General features: G+C 37.0%; 2 protein-coding genes across 2 annotated transcripts in view; one reads left to right on the top strand and one right to left on the bottom strand.

Annotated features, from left to right (window-relative positions):
- GDAP1 (ganglioside induced differentiation associated protein 1) overlaps positions 1-19195 on the top strand; it is a 357570-nt gene that overhangs the window by 254302 nt on the left and 84073 nt on the right. The gene's annotated exons all lie outside the window — the stretch shown is intronic.
- JPH1 (junctophilin 1) overlaps positions 16700-19195 on the bottom strand; it is a 56530-nt gene continuing 54034 nt past the window's right edge. Inside the window, exons 5-6 of the mRNA XM_014053128.2 lie at positions 19092-19187; positions 16700-18927 (exon numbers count right to left, since the gene is read on the bottom strand). Coding sequence (XP_013908603.2) covers positions 19107-19187 — 81 coding nt within the window. The 3' untranslated portion in view covers positions 16700-18927; positions 19092-19106. The remainder of the gene's footprint in view (positions 18928-19091; positions 19188-19195) is intronic.

The following is a 19195-nucleotide window of genomic DNA, read 5'->3' as shown; positions in this document are numbered from 1 at the left end:
TTCTATTTTATTATTTTATTTTATTTTATTTTATTCTATTTTATTATTTTATTTTATTTTATTTTATTCTATTTTATTATTTTATTTTATTTTATTTTATTATTATTTTATTTTATTTTTCATTCTGCCTTTATTCATTTTACAAATAACTCAAGTTGACAAACACATTTAACACATCTTTCTCATATTTTACCCACAACAACATCTCTGAGAGAGAATAACTGGCACAAAGTCACAATGATGCTTGAACCAAGAATTTTCAATGTCTTAGTAGTGTTTAGACAAAATAAAGATACTCTATATTGCATTGGACAAGATCACCAACAAATATATAATTAATCTATAATAGCTATCATTAATGCTTTCAGGAGGTAGACTGGGCTATCGGAAGTTTACATATCTCATCCTCTTTATGGAGGATGTTGGGATTTATGCATTATAATGGCTGAAATATGCATTAGGAATGACATTTTTATGGAAAAATTGACTTTCAAGAAAAAGTTAAATGTGTGTTGAAGGATTGCAGTATGACATCACATACACTACTATTGGTCTGTATTTCTATTCTAAAAGGATTAGCATTTAACTAGACAACCCATGACTCATAGGGTCATTCTTCTATACACATATAATGCAGGCCTTCTACTTATAATATCAGCAGCCTACCTCCATTAGGAATTTCAAATTTTGGCCTTGGTTCCAAAGCAGCCATTCGGCTTTCTGCCAGGTGATTGGATGTAGGGTCCAGAGGGAGGCAGGAAAGAGAGTGGAAACACACCCTTCCCATCTTTTCATGTACCATTCAACCTGCAGGTTTCTGGGATGTGTAGTTGGAAGATGTGGTGGCACTAAATTCCATGGGAGTCATGGATGCTGAATTTTGGATGGATTACACCTACGCAAACAACTTAGAAATCAGACTACACATTTATTTACCAAATTTTGAAATTGCCTATCCCCCCTTACAGCGTACAAATAAAATATTAAAACATAAAAACACTATAAAATTTGAAAGGCAATGATGAATCAGTATTAAAAATCAGTATTAAGTTAGTTAAAAGGCAGGCGAAGAGCTTTCAGGATGCTTACCAGCGCGTTGTCCCTCTGTGAGTCCTCAGAGCCAAGTTTTCACACTTTCCAAAAGGCCAGGATAGTGAGGACCCACTTTATCTCAGGTGGGGGGAGGCATTTCAGAATTGGGAGCAATGGTAAAGAAGGCTCTTTTCCTGGACCATGCCGGTCAGAATTCTTTAGCTTGATATCTTACCTATCTGACCAGGTGGGATGGGCTGATGTAATGGGATGAAGACTGTTTCACAGATAACCTGCTACATTACAGCATGTAATGATTAGTAACAGATGAATTGCAGAGAAAATGCTACTGTGAAAGAATTAAGCAGTCTTTAGATGAAGGTTTGGAGTAACTTCCTGGATTAATGAAGTTCTGTTATGATTACTGCCACAATAGTGGTTTATAATAAGAAGTCAATGTTAATTTCATATGCATAAAATATATATGCATCAGAGGTGGTATTCAGCCGGTTCTTACCAGTTCGGGTGAACCAGTAGCGGCAGCTGCTGGAGGCTTTGCCCACCCACCCCAATGTAATGCACAACCTCCTGTGCATGCAGAATGTGAGCGTGCTCACATTTGCGAACCGGCAAAGGTAAGTGAATCTCAGCTCTGATATGCATATCTTGATTATTAAGACGATAGTTTGGTTCTCATGCAAAAAATTGTGACTAGCAATAATTGTTGATGGCTTTTTTTATACCATTTCTTAAATGATTAAAGGAACAATCCCAGACCGAGTTCCAAATTACCATGCATAAAATTGAATTATGAGGACTAAGATGTTTTTGGTGGCATGTGAATGCTGCATTGAAAGAGTACATCACAGTAAAAAAAAAGAGATTCATAGTCCTGTTAAATTGAATAGGATCTGCTTCTAAGTGAACTTGAGTAAGATTGAATGGTGAACAATTAGTTGCCTGTCTTTCAAAGCATTATTATAATTTGAAGGGGCTTCTGACACGAATAAAGAAACATCAGACGTAGAGGCACCATAGAAAAATATTTCCAACTAGCAGAATTCTAGGATATTCTAGATAAAGCCACATTCTACAAGACATAAAAAACAATTATGGTTTGCAAAAATCCTTTTCTAGTTCTAAAAGGTGGACAGGAATCGCCCCCAATACTTATAAAATTTGTTTGTTTTGCAGGAATACCTTTTCGATGCTATATTTTGTGGGTAGCATTTGGCTTTTATGTACACCTTGTTGGATCCAATCTGCTCAGGCATAATTGTTGCTCAGCGACCAAAAGTGTATGGTTCTTTCTGATAAGTAATCAGGAGAATGATATGAAAATAGAGAAGCAGAAGTCATCATGTCTGTTTATTCAAGATCCATAAATGTAATTTGGGAAGTTGGATGACGTTAAGATTTTCAAGATATTCATAATAAGGTCTATTCATTCCTTATCCATTTCAAGCCATTTACATTGAGTTTCTTAAGCAGAAAATAGAAATTGAAACAAAGTACTTTGGTCAGCAAAGTAATTCTTGCCCCAGGTCCTGTAAGCTATATAGTCATAGGGATATTTATTCTTATGACTAATGCAGATTGATAGTTCATGCAATTATAAGTTGCAAGCCTAGAGGTTACTCAAAGCCTATTTTAAATAAGTGAGGAAAGTGACTTGATGAAACGATATCCACATTCATTTCCATTCCATTCTGGAACAGAGAAATGTCTATTGGCATGTATGAATACAGAATAATTCCCTGCCATACAAAAGAATGACCATTCATTTCTACAAGTATTATGCTTATTGAGAAAACCTATTGATATTTCTCCTGGTTTATCTTCACCTTGAAATGTGAATCAAGGAAGTTTTCCAAAAACAAAAAGGAAATACATACCAATCTTATTTCCACATCTATGCCATCATAAATCTTTGTCAGTCATCAACTTCCATTCAAGTTAGAATGGCTGCAGAAAGGATCCTAAGCATAAGTAGAGTTGAGCCATAGCATTTTTTTTTACCCTTTATCTTCTAGAAGTAATCTAGGACCAGTAATCTAATGTTAGCAAAGCAATGCAGAAAACCCCAAGCTTTTGTTGCCATCTGGTGAGTGCCTTGATCTTGTAGCCTAGATGCATTAAAGGTAAAGGTAAAGGTGCCCCTCGCACATATGTGCTAGTCATTCCTGACTCTAGGGAGTGGTGCTTATCTAAGTTTCAAAGCCAAAGAACCAGTGCTGTCCGAACATGTCTCCCTGTCATGTTGCCGGCATGACTAAATGCTGAAGGCACATGGAACATTGTTACGTTGTCACCGGGGTGGGTTCCTGCCTGTTCTGACCTCTTCTATAGAAGAGGTTCCACAAATCTACAGTGCCGTTTAGAACCGGTTCCAGCTCCCTCCCCCCGCCCGTCTGCAAATCATCAAGATGAAGAGCGAGAGGAGGAATTCTGGTACTTGAAGTCCACAAGTCTTAAAGCTGTCACGTTTGAACACCCCTGGGTTTTTTTTTCTAAAGGGCTAGGAGTGCAAGGGTCTTGTAACTTGACAGCTTTAAGACTTGCGTGCTTCAAATGCCAGAGTTTCTGAGCCAATATTTTGGTTGCTAAGCATGAGTGTTGTTCAGTGAGTTTCACCACATTTTACAAGTTGGCCACGCCCACCTGGTCACATGGCCAGCAAGCCACTCCCACCCAGTCACATGGCCAGCAAGCCACTCCCACAAAGCAGGCCACACCTACAGAAGAGGTTCTAAAAAAATTTGAAACCCACTACTGCTTGTCACCAAAGGTGGTTCCTATTTTTCTACTTGCATTTTTACATGCTCTCAAACTGCTAGGTTGGCAGAAGCTGGGACAAGTAAGGGAAGCTCACTCCATTATGCTAGGGATTTGGACCGCCGAACTGCTGACCTTTCTGATCGACAAGGTCAGGGTCTTAGCCACTGAGCCACTGCATCCCTTCTCCTAGATGCATTAGATTTAGGTAATTTTTGTCCTTTTCTGGTTAGTCTGACCAAACGATATTGCCATCCGGAAACAATCTGAAGGAGGAAACAAACTTGAATATTTGCAGGTGTCAACATAAGGCATAGGTCTAAGAATAATGAGTGTAATTTGAGTCCTTGGCCTAATACTCCTTCTGAGTTTGGGAAAAAGAGTTGATAGTAGCAAGGCCATTTAATTATTCTGCAAATGGAGTCAGGTTTTATATAGAGGGCAGCATTTTGTAAAATAGAATATATGGCCACCTAAGCCTCAACTTTGGTTGAACTCATTTTACTGATAAACACAAAAGGATGGCAAAGTAATGGCTGAAATTTATATATATTCACAATTTATGGATGAAACGACAAAAGTTGGTTCTGCTCTCAATCTTAGGCTTTTCAGTGGTCTTTTGAAGGAATATGACCATTCAACTGAGTAAAAGTTGAAGCAATCCAACAGTGTACAAATGCTATGAGTTGTAATTAAGCAATATGTGGAGGGCTAAAGGTTCCCCATATTGGCTCTAAATCCTGGATGTAGTTTTTCTCCTTAGGCAAGTAATCTTAGCTTTGCAGATGGTGTATACTTCCCTCTTGGAACATGTTTATTCATTATTTTGTAGTGAGCAATTTAACAGGTTATAGTCAGATTCTCTTTGAAAGCAGTGCACTAAAGAATAATAAAGACTTCTTCCATGCTGCTGGAGCTTTAAGTAACATTATCAGGTTGAATTAACCTGCATAATACAGTGGCAACTACCTACTGTAATCAGAAAGAAAGCCAAGTATGCAACTGCTGAATGGACAAGCCTGAAAAGTTAGGAAGAACCTCACAGAACAATTGGCTACGTGTCATGCTGTATTCTTGCACCAATGAGAAAAGTATATATTATTGTTTTAAAAAAACACAAGGCATGTCTTTCAGTTGCCATGGCACGTAGTAATTAGAAGATGGGGGCTTTGCAACATTTGCCGCTCTCCTCAAAGCCTAGACTCTAATTCCAACTGACACTGCTTAAATTAATTGTACCATATCACAATGGAGCTTTAGAAGTCTTTTAAATGTTGCCTTTTATATCTTCTAAAGTGTACAGAACACCATTAAAAAAAACCATTCTCAGCAGTGAGCCACAATTGTTCTACTCTTCTTTTTTTCATGTGCTTCTCCAATGCTGGGAAATCAAGGAGGTTAACTTAACAGAATGTAGGGGTGTAGTAAATAAAACTTGATAAAAGGCATGCAATGTATGCATTCATGTGCCACCATCCCCTAGCAATTTGGGCTCCTTCCAATGCATTCAGTTTAGGTTTCAGAAGCACTCTGAAGCAGGATACATTTGAAGCATGTTTTCAGATTGTTAGTGGTGTGATTCCATACATATTATTTCATGGTTAATTGTGGCTATCTACTTCATGCATATGTAGCAAAAAGAAGATCCGTGGATTTTCTCACAGGCTGGCTGATATCAATAAAATGGTTCATTTTTCTTGGAAACATTTGTTTGGAAGAATTACTAGGATGGTCTCATAAAGTTTAGGTCTCACTAAAGACTCTCAAAATGCTAACTACTAGCATTTATTTAGAAATATATATGGCCACATATAAGATAATCCTAGGTGGTTTGCAATAATAATAAAACAGAATAAATAAAATAAATAAATAAAACCACAATGCTGCGATATCTCATAAACTTTACATGCTGGGAGAAGAACCAGTTCTGGAAGACTAACAGTGAATTGTTTCTTGCTGAAAGAAAAAAAGCTTTGATTGTGGAAATATTTATTTTAACAGCTTTTTTGTTTCTTTCCAAACTCTGTTACACTTTCAGGCCATTTATTTCCAAATCCTTTCTCCTCTTCTGACCTGTAGATAAGAAAGTTCAAAGATACAACTAGGGTAATGAAATAAGATTCAGTGGTAGGTCTTAAATCCATAATTATAGTTTACAAGAGAATAGTTGCTCTCTATGGTCTATGATCTATGGCATACAGAAGCTTCTTCATAGTAGATTTGATAAAATCTTCTATTACTTAGCAAGCCTATGAAATGATCTTATACAGTTTAGGTCTTTCAACCACACTATGATTTCAAGCCTTAATATGTATGGTTTAGAGTTGCATATTGAGATCCATATCCGCCTTAAATCCAAAAGTGCTAATTTGGTAAAAGATTTCTTTATCCTCTTTAGCTCAAATAAAAGTTATGCACTTACTGTGCGAAAAATAACCCAGAAACTTCTAAAATATCTTAGATTTTATATTCTTTTTACGGATTTATTTTGATTACTGCCCATTATATCTTTAGGAAAAAGTAATCAGACCTTAATTATTGGTTGACGTGGAGAAAAACCCTTAGTATGCTGGAACAGTAATCCTTTTCTACCTTAAAAAAAGTCTTTATGGGTAGGCACAATTTTTAAGTAGTTAGTATCAAGCAAGATGAAAAACTTGGAAAACACAGCCATAAATCTTTAAAGATCTTACACTTGCACAGATATTATGCTCTGCTATGCTGGCAGGCTGTGAAATATTATCTGATGATGTACCACAGGAGGGTATGTGAGCCTGATATTTTACTAAGCCTAGGAGTGGGGAAAACTGAATACTAGGTTAGAAATGGGAACAGAAATTGAAGGCTTGTGAATTGACAGATTGATTTCTTGGGATAGACATCCATCTCACTGACTGAAAGCTTGCTTCCTTTGACTGAATCTGTTACATTGTCTGATACTGAAAATTTGCTTACAAGTTTAGGATGTAACACACTAGGAAATATTAAATATTAACAACAATGAAATATTTTAAATGTTAAAATATTATTTTAACATAAATTTATTTATTAAATTTCTATGCTGCCCATCTCGCTATTACAGTGACAAATATTAATGAAAGGAAGCAATTAGGATAGCTTTCATGGAATTAATGTGCCCTTATTTTTACAGCTACTGCTTTCACAAGTAAAAAAATGCCACTTGACAAACATTATGAATATATTATTGTTTCTAATGTATATATAATATTCCATGAAGCTGTAAAGTTTCAGGAAGTTGGTATGCCTTTTCTTCCATGAATCTGAGCCTTCTATTCTTCATTGTCACAAAATTTCTGTGGAACGACAGTGGTATAAATGGGGTGGAAAAGTCACAGAGTCAAAGGAAAGAAGGGTGCGTGAAGATATCTAGACATGAACACATCTAGGAAACCAAAGGAAAAGAATGTGGAAAAGTGAGGGAGGAACAATCACTAAAAGGCACTGGCAGACCTAATGGTCACCCAATGAAGGTTGTCTATTGTGCATAGATGGGAAGGATGGGAAGTAGGACAATGGGCAAGGGCATCTGCAGTGGTCATGATTTGTACTAACCTGGCCTCATTTCCAGATCATTGCAAATTGTTTAAATCAGTTTTAGAAGCAGCCAAGTGACACACAAGAGATAAGCAATTTAAGTGGCTATGCAAAATTTGTCTTAATTTCTAGAGTAAGTTTTATTATGGGGAAATGTCAGTCTCCCAAGAAAACCAGACAGGAAACATAACAAGGTGAGCTATTTTATTGTAGGGCTATATTAACATTATCTTGCAAATCTGAAAGTACAAATCTCCTGCCATGTTTTTACCGTCTGATAGATTAGGGCGGATGTTTTCTAAATTTCTTTTTGTCTGCTACAGTATTCAGCTGCAGGTTCCTCTCCCTTTTATCTGATAGTTTCCTAGGCAGCATCTCATCCCTTTATTTCCCCAGGTCATCCCCACATACTATTACAGGAAGACAAACAGGAAAAATTCTGACATGTAGTACAGACGCAGATCCTCTCATCCTCAACAGCTACTGGCTGACTCAAATAAGGTCAGAGATAGCAAAATGCCAAGAAATGAGAAGGTAAAAAGTAGTTGTAGTTTAGCTAGTGTAGACAGTTGGTGATGTTTGGCAATCAGATTTTAATAAAATAGCATCCAATGTAGATTAGTCCATGCAGAACTTCATGGGTTCTTCTCAGGATGAGAATGTTCCCAGACTCAGGTATCGGATGAAAGGTTTTCAGCTTATAGGTGGCTATGAAGTGAGTGATTAGAGCCATCACCGTAAACAGGACAATAAATGCTAGGCATATGGGGGTAGATTAAAAAGAGAGGCTACCTAGGGCAGAACAGGGTTAAACAGCTCATTTTATCAATTAGCATTATTCTAATGATAAATGAATTCACTCTGAAGAATTAAAGCAATAAATAGAAAATCTAGGCTCCCCATGCCTATTCAAACAATCTGTGATCAATTTGGAATAGTTAGAAGTAATACAGAATTACATTAAGTCCCATGAAAGGTCTCATTGTATTTTAATTTTGTAATGGCTTATTAATAGATGCAAGTAAATATTTGATGCTACAGCAGTCAGAGTGCAGAGGTAGTTAGGTTATTGCACTGATTAATATAATTGGCTTGTGCTTCTGCTATTATGCAAAGCTAAGCTTGTTATACAGGTAATTCTTGGCTTGTGATCACAAGTGGGACCAGAATGTCAGTTAAGCCATGCAATCATTAAGTGAATTGTGCCTGATTTTACAACCTTTTTTTGCCATGGTTGTTAAGTGAATCAGGCTTTCCCCTTGGACTTTGCACATTTGAAGCCAGCTGGGAAGGTTGCAGAGGACAATCACATAACCCTGGGATGCTGCAACTGTCACAAATGCATGCTAGTTGCCAACCACCTTAGTCAAAAGACTACAGTACAGGGATGCTGCAAGGGTTATAAGTGTGAAGATCAGCCGTAGGTCACTTTTTTCAGCATGGTTTTAACTTTGAATGATTGTTGAACTAATGGTCATAAATCAATGATTACCTCAGTAAGATTAGACCTCCAATGAAGGAGTGTGCAGGTCCTATGTTTCTGAAAGCACAGCATTAGAACTTGGATTACACAAACCACTGGATAATAGTTAATTGCTTAAAAATTAAAATTGGCTCCTCCTGGGTAAGGTGCAAAAATTTTGAATTACCGTTTATGCCTGAGTAAAAAAATCTGTTTTGTTTTCCAGTTATTTTTAGAATGGTGACTTTCCCTATCTTTATTTGAAATCAAATTTTGACATAGCATATTTGAAATATAAAAAAATAACATGGGAGTAATTTATGGGAGTCCATAACTTTTTCCCACAATAGTATGAAAAAGATTTGTGGTGTATACCTAACTTGCAAGAGTGAAGAACTTTCAAATGCCAATGATGTATGTTTGGATCACTTTCCCCCTTGCAGGTTATTACATTGTGCATGCGTAAATCAGGATGTATTGTATTTTGAATGGGCTTTTTGCAAGCATCTACGCTGTGTATCAGCAGAATCTATACTTTCTCTTGTAGTATTCGACTATCTGTCATATTCTTGAGCTGAAAGTTGTGAATTTTGTTTCCAGTGCAGCCCTATTCTATGGATTAGCAGCTCTAATTCTTTAACATACTGTATGTGGTCAAGGCAGTATGTGGTCAGACATACCGGTTCTGTGGGCATGTCTTGGTGGGCGTGGCACGGCTTGGTGGGCATGTCTTGGTAGGCATGGCAGTGGAAGGATACTGTAAAATCTCTATTCCCACCCCACTCCTGGGGAAGGTTACTGCAAAATCCCTATTTCCTTCCAATCAGCTGGGACTTGGGAGGCAGAGAATAAATGGGGCCAGGGCCAGTCAGAGTTGATATTTATCTGTTCTCTGAACTACTCAAAATTTCTGCTACCGGTTCTCCAGAACTGGTTAGAACCTGCTGAATACCATCTCTGGATCAAGTGGATTATAGGCAGTATAATCACCATAATATGAGAATCATTTTAAAGGGAATATACAGGTAGCTTTTCCCAATGTTAGGCTACCACTCACCATGCAAGTTGTATCAGAACAAGAACAACTCAAGGTTTGTGTGTGTGTGTGTGTGTGTGTGAGTGCGCATGCACACATGTGTGTGCTTTGAGTCAATGTTGACTCCTGGCAACTACCTGGACAAGTTCCTGTAGTTTTCTTGGCAAAGTTTTTCAGAAATGCTTTGCTGTTGTCTGCTTCTTGAGAGAGAAGAACCAGCCCAAAGTCACCCAGCTTGCTTTGGCCAGATTAGGCAGCACTAGAACTCATGTCCTCCCAGTTTCTAGCCTGATGCCTTAATCACTACACAAACTGGTTCTCCAGCAATATAAATGTTTTCATTAATGTGTTAAATAGGCAAGAAACAGAGGAGGAAGTAATTGCAGTGGTGTATATCAAAGACTTATCTCTAGTTTTATTAATGGGCTCATTGTTAGATATTGTGGTTCTGCATGAAAAAGGCAAGAGGTAAGGATAAAGACGCAGGTCACAAACCCCTCTGAATATTAAAAAAGGAACTATTGCCTTTCATATTACATTGCATGCATACTAAAATACACACAATGGCCCTCCATCAATTTATTCTCAAAACAACATTGTAAAGTGGGATTTAGTGACTCAGACCAATGGTTAAAGAGGGATTTGAACATGAGTTTCCCCTGTTTTAATGTAATACAGTACTCTATATGCTTCCCTATATTACAAGTATTTGTATATAATCCTCCTACATGAAAGCTGCTCTCTTTGCATTTGTGGGTGGACCATATCTTCTAACAAAAGGTGTCAAAACAAGCAAGTCTGTGCTGAACTTTCCCAGGAAAAGCAGTATATTTATTTAGATCTTTGCAAGAGAGCTGCTACCAGAACGTTATTTTAATAACATTTTAGTGGCTTTTAGCAGCAATGGTTATTTCCATTATGTTGGTATTTTATGGTTTAGTATAAACCAGAGGTGGGTTGCTGCTGGTTTAGCCAAACCGGTAGTGGAATTCAGGCCTGGGTCGTAGAACTGGCAGCAACCCAGGCCTGCCATGCCCTGAACCTGTTCCCTCGCTGCTGCTTGTCTGGCGCGTGAGTAGTTCACTGTAAATTGTTCTGCGCATGCGTGCAGAACTATTTACACGGAACTGTGCACACACACGCACATTGCACGCAGGCTGCGCACCAGCAGTAATGGCGGCAGCAACCCACTCCTGGTATAAACCATTGTAATTGAGTAGAAACATGCAGAAACTAGTTAGTACATTTCTCTGCCCCCTCTGCATCTGTAAGGCGTGCAAAAGCTGAGCATTATAGAGAGGCCGAATTTAATATATAGCTGCTATTTTGGTGGCAGCTCTGTCCTGATTATAACATTGAAGAGCATGATCTCCACATCTTGGGGAGAAGTTCCTCTTTTTTATAGCACACAAGAAAGGACCTATTCTTCTGATAGATGCAGAAGAGCAATTTCTGATATGAGAGTGACAATATAGCTGCTATTCAGAGGACTTTTACTTCTCCATAATCAGCAGTGAGATTATATTGTTTGATTTAACCCTAGATTACCTTTGGCAGGACTTGCAGTTAAAGTTCTGAAACAACAGACTGATTGTGCTCCTAAATCATAAAAACAAGTGAGTATCCTGAAGTATAACACTATCAAAATAAAATAGGAAATTTTACTTGGCAGTACTCAATCTTATTTCTGGACAAGAGACAGGAAAATCAAAAGTGATTTTCTATAGCTATTGATGTGATACTCATCTTCCTGAGATCTTCTGAATATCAACTCATAATGCCCACAATCTTCCTATTGTTTTACCATATTTGCGTTGGTGTTCCTGCCACTGTTGAGATCTAACTAACAAATGAGCCCACAAGAATCACATCCAGCTAATCAATGTTATCATTATGTAGTAATGATAGAAAGCAAGCCAAGTCATGGCCAGCAAGAGGTGCCCTAAGAGGTGCCATCAGAATTTCAAAAATGGGTCATAAGTAGGTGTGGGAAAGTCCATCATGTTTTTGAATGGTCGCTAAGTGATTGGTTATTAAGCAAGGACTCTCTCCAGACTTTTGTATCTATTTAGTAAGAAACAATTCAGAATTCGAATAGGGAAATTCAAAATATGAAATATTGCTATTCTTCTAAAATGCAAACTAATGTATAAACTATTTGCAATAGTTCTTTGTTATTGTTTTTGGTTGTTTGATTTTAGTAAAAGCAGAGTTTTCTATTTCTTCTCATTACCCAGAATACATCATTATCTCTGACTCTTAACCATTCAATGTACAAGTAGTTCTTATGACTGGTCGCTTAATGATTGTTCAAAGCTATGACAAAATTGTCAACCTCAAAGTTACAACTGCCACATTACCCTCACCATCACATGACTGCATTTTGGCTTCTTGGCTATTGGCTCGCATTTACAACCAGTTGCAGTATCCCATGGGATTGTGATCACATTTTGCAATATTTTTTGTTATTCTCTAGGAAAAACACTTTTTTGGACAGCTAGAATCGGATTTAATGTACAACCACGCGATTTGCTTAATGAACATTATAAAAATGATTGTAAAATCAAGTCAGGTGATGTGACAACTCAACTAACGACCGCAATGAACTATGACCAAACTTTCTGGCTCAGTTGTGGTTAAAAGTCACGCACTACCTGTATGGTCTTAAGCCAGTCTATTTTATTCTCATACAATAAGTTCTGCGTACACTTTTCTTGGTGTACTTGTAAAATAAAGTTACTAATTGAACATTAATACATGTGTCAGATAGTTCTTCCATGATGCTTGTTTTTCTTCTTGAGCTAATGACACTGCACTGTTTATAAGTTTTGAATGTGAGTTGAACTAATTAATCCTTATTTGTTACTCAAAACCAGACATCTTCCATATAACCAAACTAAAAGTGCATAAATGTGCTGTTTACATGCTACTTTACATAATTTGTTCTGGTGTTGCCAACATATTTATGCACAATTCATAAAGTGCTGTATTGTTCACAAACTCATGTTTATCAGAAATTTATTACATAAATTTATTTTTTGATACAAACACCATGTGGCAGGTGCATACAGTTTTAAAAGATTGTGGATCAAAGGGAATTGTTTGTGTCATGTGATTTATGCTTAAAAGCATGGATCTGGCAATTAATGTCGCACATTACATTTAAGATGATTCATTTTTATAGCTGCAGCATAAAAAGGTATGAGTGTATCTTAAAATATAGCAATACTAATTATTCTTCTAAAAAGATTCTACTCCTTTTAACAATGTTTCGGATGCATGAAAGTACTGGATTAAAGAAAACAGCACAGACCATCTGGCAGAAAAAAATGATCCAAATTTTAATTTAACCATCTGGGAACTTTTTTCTCAGAGCATTTAGAAACCCAATAATCCACTAATTTTGGCTAAAGCATTTCTGCAAAAATTCCTCTTCTTTTTATCAGAATTTATTTAAAGGTACAACCAATCATCCTGTTTTGCACTTTGTTGGTATCAGAATTTATAAACATAACTTTATTGATATAGAAAGCAGAAAATTAAAAATGACTGGGAGTAGAATGTATTGGCTTGGTGGTTATCAATGACACATATATTGTGCAGTACTTATTTTTATGATTTCTATAGTCTCAAATTACTTACTTATCAATTTTTGCTCTTTACATGACTTGTTGTCAGAGGTGGGTTGCTCCCGGTTCGTCCCGGATCAGGTGAATCAGTAGTAGCGGCGGTGGGAAGCTCTGCCCACCTGCTTTTGCGCATGCACAGAAGTATCACACATGCATGCAAATGCCCCCCCCCAAAAAAAACCCGGTATAAAAAAATTAGTAACCCACCACTGCTTGCAGTGTATAACTGGCTAGTGAGACAAAATTCTTGGACAAAGCATTACACCAATATCAGTATCACAATAATAGCCCACCTTTGATGGCCATATAGTTTTCAACAGATAGAATCTGACAGTTCTGAAATCTCAAGATAAATGGTCATTTGGTGGCTTCCAGCACTGAATAAATTCTATAGCTATGAATTATTATCAGAGTGGAAATGAGAAAAAAGAATAATAATTAATTGTAAACTTGAGTGCAGGGAGAAAAAAAAATCAGTCATCATGCTTTTTTTTAATACTAAAAGCAGCTCCTTCAGGACCCTCCTATAGTTTGCATTATTCTACACATGCCTAATTATAATTTGGCACAAGATGATTTTTTGATAGTAGAGCTAAGGAATTCAATTGTCTTCGAGCTTTCTGAAATGATCCATGTACAAATTGTTGTGTCTGGTTGTTTTGTAACTCTGAACAAGTATGAACTGCTGTGAAGCATGTCCTGCATCTACCTGAAAACTTACCTCTTTTGGAATATTATAATTTCAAAGTAGGAAAATCTCTTGAGTTGGAAGTACTTCTTTCCAATGGTTTATGTAATCAATCAATACAAACAAGCTCAGCAACGTGCATCATTTAATCTAATCTTTATTCTAAGGCTCACTTCATGACCTCGTTTAAAATAAAGCGCTTTACAGACCAGCCACAATCAGCTTCGCTGTCCTTTTAAACATTAAAAAGGAGAATGCCAAACATTATCTTCACAGGATGGACTGGTTTTTCGCCTATTTTTTTCATGGAAAGAAGGGGAACTGTAAAATACATTCCATACAAGAATGCAACTTTATTCTAGCATAAGCATAGAAAGGGCTGATATAGATCAGAACTGCTGAAGGGAAAAGTTGAACCTTGTTCTTTGGCCTTTTTAAAAATAAAACCCATTAAGGAAAATATTCAGCCTAATTCTCTTAGATGTAGTCACATCAGCAGATCTCAGTTTTGTGCTTTGATTAATAAGAGCAATAAAACTCTTTCCTAAACAGACTCTTCCTCCACTGCTTGACTTCCATCAGAAGGCAATCTATTTATCCACCCACTCGGACCTGGGTACCTGAGAGACCGCCTCCTGCCGATTACCTCCCTTAGACCGATTAGATCTCACAGGTTAGGTCTCCTCCGGATTCCATCTGCCAGCCAATGTCGGCTGGCAACTTCCCGGGGGAGAGCCTTCTCTGTTGCAGCTCCAGCCCTCTGGAATGACCTCCCCGTGGAGATCTGGACCCTTACTACCCTCCCGGCCTTCCGCAAAGCCACCAAGTCCTGGCTGCTCCAGCAGGCCGGGGGGCTTGTGAAACATCCAGCCCCACGGAAATTGTGAATGTTGCGTTTTTAAAGTGTTGTCTTTGTCTATTTATCCCCCCTTCCCTTGTCTATTGTGAGCCGCCCGGAGTCCTTCGGGAGTGGGCGGCATACAAGACAAATAAACTAAGAATCTCCTTGATTAATACACCTATTAATTCTGGTGTATCTCCAACACAGAATGAAGTTCTCTGGAGGCTCTACTGGCCTTTAGCACATTTCATTTGTCTAGGATAACAATACATTTTTCTCTTCTCATTCCAGGTGCTGATTGTTACTGTGTCCCATCTTGAAAAGGAAGAAGATATTTTATAAGGCCCTATCTTATTAAAAAACAATAGGATATGGCTATATAAAATGAATGTGGAATGTAGCCTATAATCGACCAAGGTATCTATTTGTAGGATGCAGCAAGTCAATCAATCACTCCCAAGAAAAGATGTGGCTGCCTTAAAGTGTTATAGGTCTTCATATTCTTATACACTCTAAACATCTTTTCTGACAGAATTTAAAAGGTTACACATAGATTCTGTTTTGTCCCATAAGTTTACCTCGGGACAAAGAGTGAAGATATATAGAGCAAGTATAACATTCACTGAATGAATCAATGCTTTGCTTCATTAAATGCAATGAAAAAAGATAGTAGTATATTTTGGAAAGTAGCATTATAAAAGTCTTTATTTCTGTTTCTTTGTATATTGATTTCTAAGGGAACCTACCATATTTTTTGGAGCATAAGACGCACCAAGGTTTTGAAGTGGCAAATAAAAAAAAAGTTTTTGCACTCTGCAAATCTCCCCCAAATGGCCTGTTTTTCGGGGGGGGGGGGGGAAAGAGGCATGAATAGCCTTTAGAGGGCTTACAGAGTGCTCCTGGGGATGGTCCTCTCCAAAATTAGCAAAAAACGGCCTTTTTTTTGTTTGTTTGCAAAAATGGGTCAAATTTTTGTCAAAGAAATTGCATGCATAGCCTTTAGGAGGCTTATAGAGTACTTGTGGGAGCTGGGGAGCAAAATTGAGCAAATAACGGCCCGTTTTTCACTCATTTCTGCCTTTCCAGCCCCCAAAAGCTCTCTGAAAGCCTTCTACAGGCTCTGCATGGCCATTTTGGTGAAGGGGCGAGGTTTTAGGAGGCAAAAATGCTGTATTCAGTGTATAAGACACACCAAGATTTTCAGCCTCTTTTTTGAGGGAAAAGGGTACATCTTATACTCTGAAAAATACGGTAATAGAGTGGGACCTCGGTCCTGAATGCCTCAGACTAGGAACAATTCATGTGCCGACCGAAAAATCTGCTAAATATTTTACTCAGTTCACGAACACATCCTCGGGTGCCGAATAAACACAGCTGCAGTGATTTCCCCTGCCACAGCAATTTCCCCTTCCACACCATTTTTTGTATGTGCCCACATATGCAGTCAGTCTTGCTTCTGGTCACAACCAAATCCTGGATTGGATTATAGTCAGCACCTGAGGTCCCACTGTATGACATATTGTCTATATAACCACAATAAAGTTGAACTTGTAACATAGGTGTGTTTTATTTGTATAATATTTATGTTTTTTCCTTAAAAAAGCAAGGAAAATGTAAGAAACATTAACTGGCTATAAAGAGAGAGAGAGAGAGAGAGAGAGAAATAAAGGACATCTATGCATTTGTAACCAATACTATTCTTTAATTAGAGCAAATACAGTTATGAAAACTGTACATTATCCATTTTGGTTTCCAGAAATTATAAATAAAGCAGCTCATTAGATAAAAGAGTTCATTCACAGCAAGAAATTTTAAATAGACAAAAGTGACATATTTAAATACATTGGCAGGATTATAAGCTGTCCAAAATGTAGTGTACAATATTACAACCAACTATAAATAACCTTTTATGTAAAATACAGCAATGCACATTTTAGAAAAATACTAACAATTTTTTATTGGAGCTTTACTCTTAAAAAAGCTTATAAATTATATTTATAAACAGAAACAACATGTTTAATTTATAAATTTTCAAAAGCTATACTTTTTGGATTTTTAAATACACATGTAATATTGTGTTACAAAATTAGCATAATCAACAACTTAATTGGGGCCTGTTGTAGATAAGCATGTTTACATAAGGCTTGTTAAAATTTAATGTTCTGATTCTTAAGGAAGAAATATTTTTCTAAACTTATAAGTAAATTATGTTTTGCTTCTTTAAAAAAAGTTGTTACATTTGCTGCCTTTTTGTGTTCTTCTCAATTTCATACTGGTCAAAATACAGGACTGTCAACCCATTTCTGCAAAAAATGCCACTATATTATTTTCCTGCACTAAGCAGCTCCAATTTCTGAGAATTATTCCAAACCATTTCAGTTAGAATGGGCTGCCTTTTGTGATAACTAATGTAATTATGAGAAAACTTTCTACTAAACCATGCAAATAATAGTATTAGTAATAATAATCATTAATAATAATATACAATAGGATTAAATATCTATTGAAAAGCATAATTTCTAAGAGCTGAAAATAAAAGAAAACTCAAGTCCTATACCTTTTATTTCAAATTAAAATGCTGACTTTCCAAATGATCACACCGTGTACAGTTTTCTGATAAATAAATAAGCATGCTCCTTTACTACATTTATTTCAATGGGGAGCATAAAACATGGATCATATCATCAAAACAAAGGACTGTACATCTAACTGACACAAAGAATCAAATTAAAGTTTGAGGCTTAAGTTTTGAGTGGATGAGGTAAGATGACAGACTTTGTTTAGCAACATTAAAGGCATCAAGCTGATAGTCAGTGTTAAAGATTTAAATGCTCTACCTGAATGTATTCAACATGAAGTGTAAGCTTTAAAAATGGCTATAAGTTGAATTAACAGGTTTTACTGTCTAATCAGGCGAGGCTTTAATCCTAGTAGAATTTGAACGCAACTGGGCAAAATCTCACATTGCTGACTAACTGGCAATCCACTTCTCAAAGTCTCCCACTTTGCTAATTCAGCATGCTGCTATAGCTTGATAAACCCTACAGCATTTAAATAATCTTACTTGCTGGCATAACCAGGAAGATATAAACTATGGCTTAAAGGTCATCATAGTATATTGCCTGCTAATCCCGAAAAATGACTTTTCTATTTTACATTTTAAAATAAATATTATGTAGAAATAGATTTTGCCAGAAAATATTCTCACTGTGCTTATAGCACAGGCTTTATTTGTTTTCTCCAATGCAGGTTAAAAACCAGGGAAGTTTTCCAGGCTGGTCAACATTATTATATTACTGCTGTACAAAGGCTTTAAATAAATAGCAAGTGAGCAGAAATCATGCATAAGCAAATGAAATGCAATCTCCCAGAAAATGGCAGAGATTTTAAAAGCAGCAGGTAATGGAATAAGACTGGTGAGTGATGCTGCTAACTATTTCTTCTAATGAGATAGGAGTGAATACTGGAATCTCTTCCACAGCAACAGAATCCTCTGAACACATTCCTCTGGCAGTCACTTTCCCATCTCCCCCACCAAAAACATCAGACAGCAAAATAGTAAGGCAGCTGTTCGGTTCCATCAACAAAAGTGCAGCTCTGTACATTTCCAGTTTAGTTACACTCTCTGTTCAAACAGATGGAGTAACCAACATACTTTATTTGTTGGAGTGCTTCAGAAAGCTGGTGTATATGATGATGATTTTTTCCCCCCAAGAGTGGCTGCTGGCTTCAGCTTTCAGAGGACCTCAAAAGCCTTTGGGCTGAATTTTCCAAGTTTCCACATTTCTCGTGTCCCATCCTAATTCCATGCCTCCTTCCCTGTGTCTGAACATGACTCGTGCCATTAAAAAGGCTGATGACACAACTGCTGAGAACTGTGGGCTTACGCCACTAGTTGTCATGACTTCACTGAAGGATCAAAACAGTTATATCATTAAGTAACTATGTTGAATCACAGTCAGGCATAGCCAAAATTAAATTGGGGAGACATGAAAGTTAACAAATCGTTTTAAAAAGGAAAAATATTGGGGAAGGATAGAATTTCCATATGGGAAGTACAAGAGCATTCTTACCTTTCTTAATTCCAATCAAGTTAGGAAATGGACAAAAAGAATGGCTAAACCAACATTCAAGAGCATTACCATGACAATCATGATTGAATTAGGACCCTAAAAAT

This window comes from Thamnophis sirtalis, unplaced genomic scaffold, assembly GCF_051295495.1.
Source record: "Thamnophis sirtalis isolate CommonGarterSnake01/CBP01778 unplaced genomic scaffold, rThaSir2_p1.2 scaffold_2, whole genome shotgun sequence".
NCBI lineage: Eukaryota > Metazoa > Chordata > Lepidosauria > Squamata > Natricidae > Thamnophis > Thamnophis sirtalis.
The sequence above is the reverse complement of the archived record's forward strand: the minus strand, read 5'-3'. Positions and strand labels throughout refer to the sequence as shown.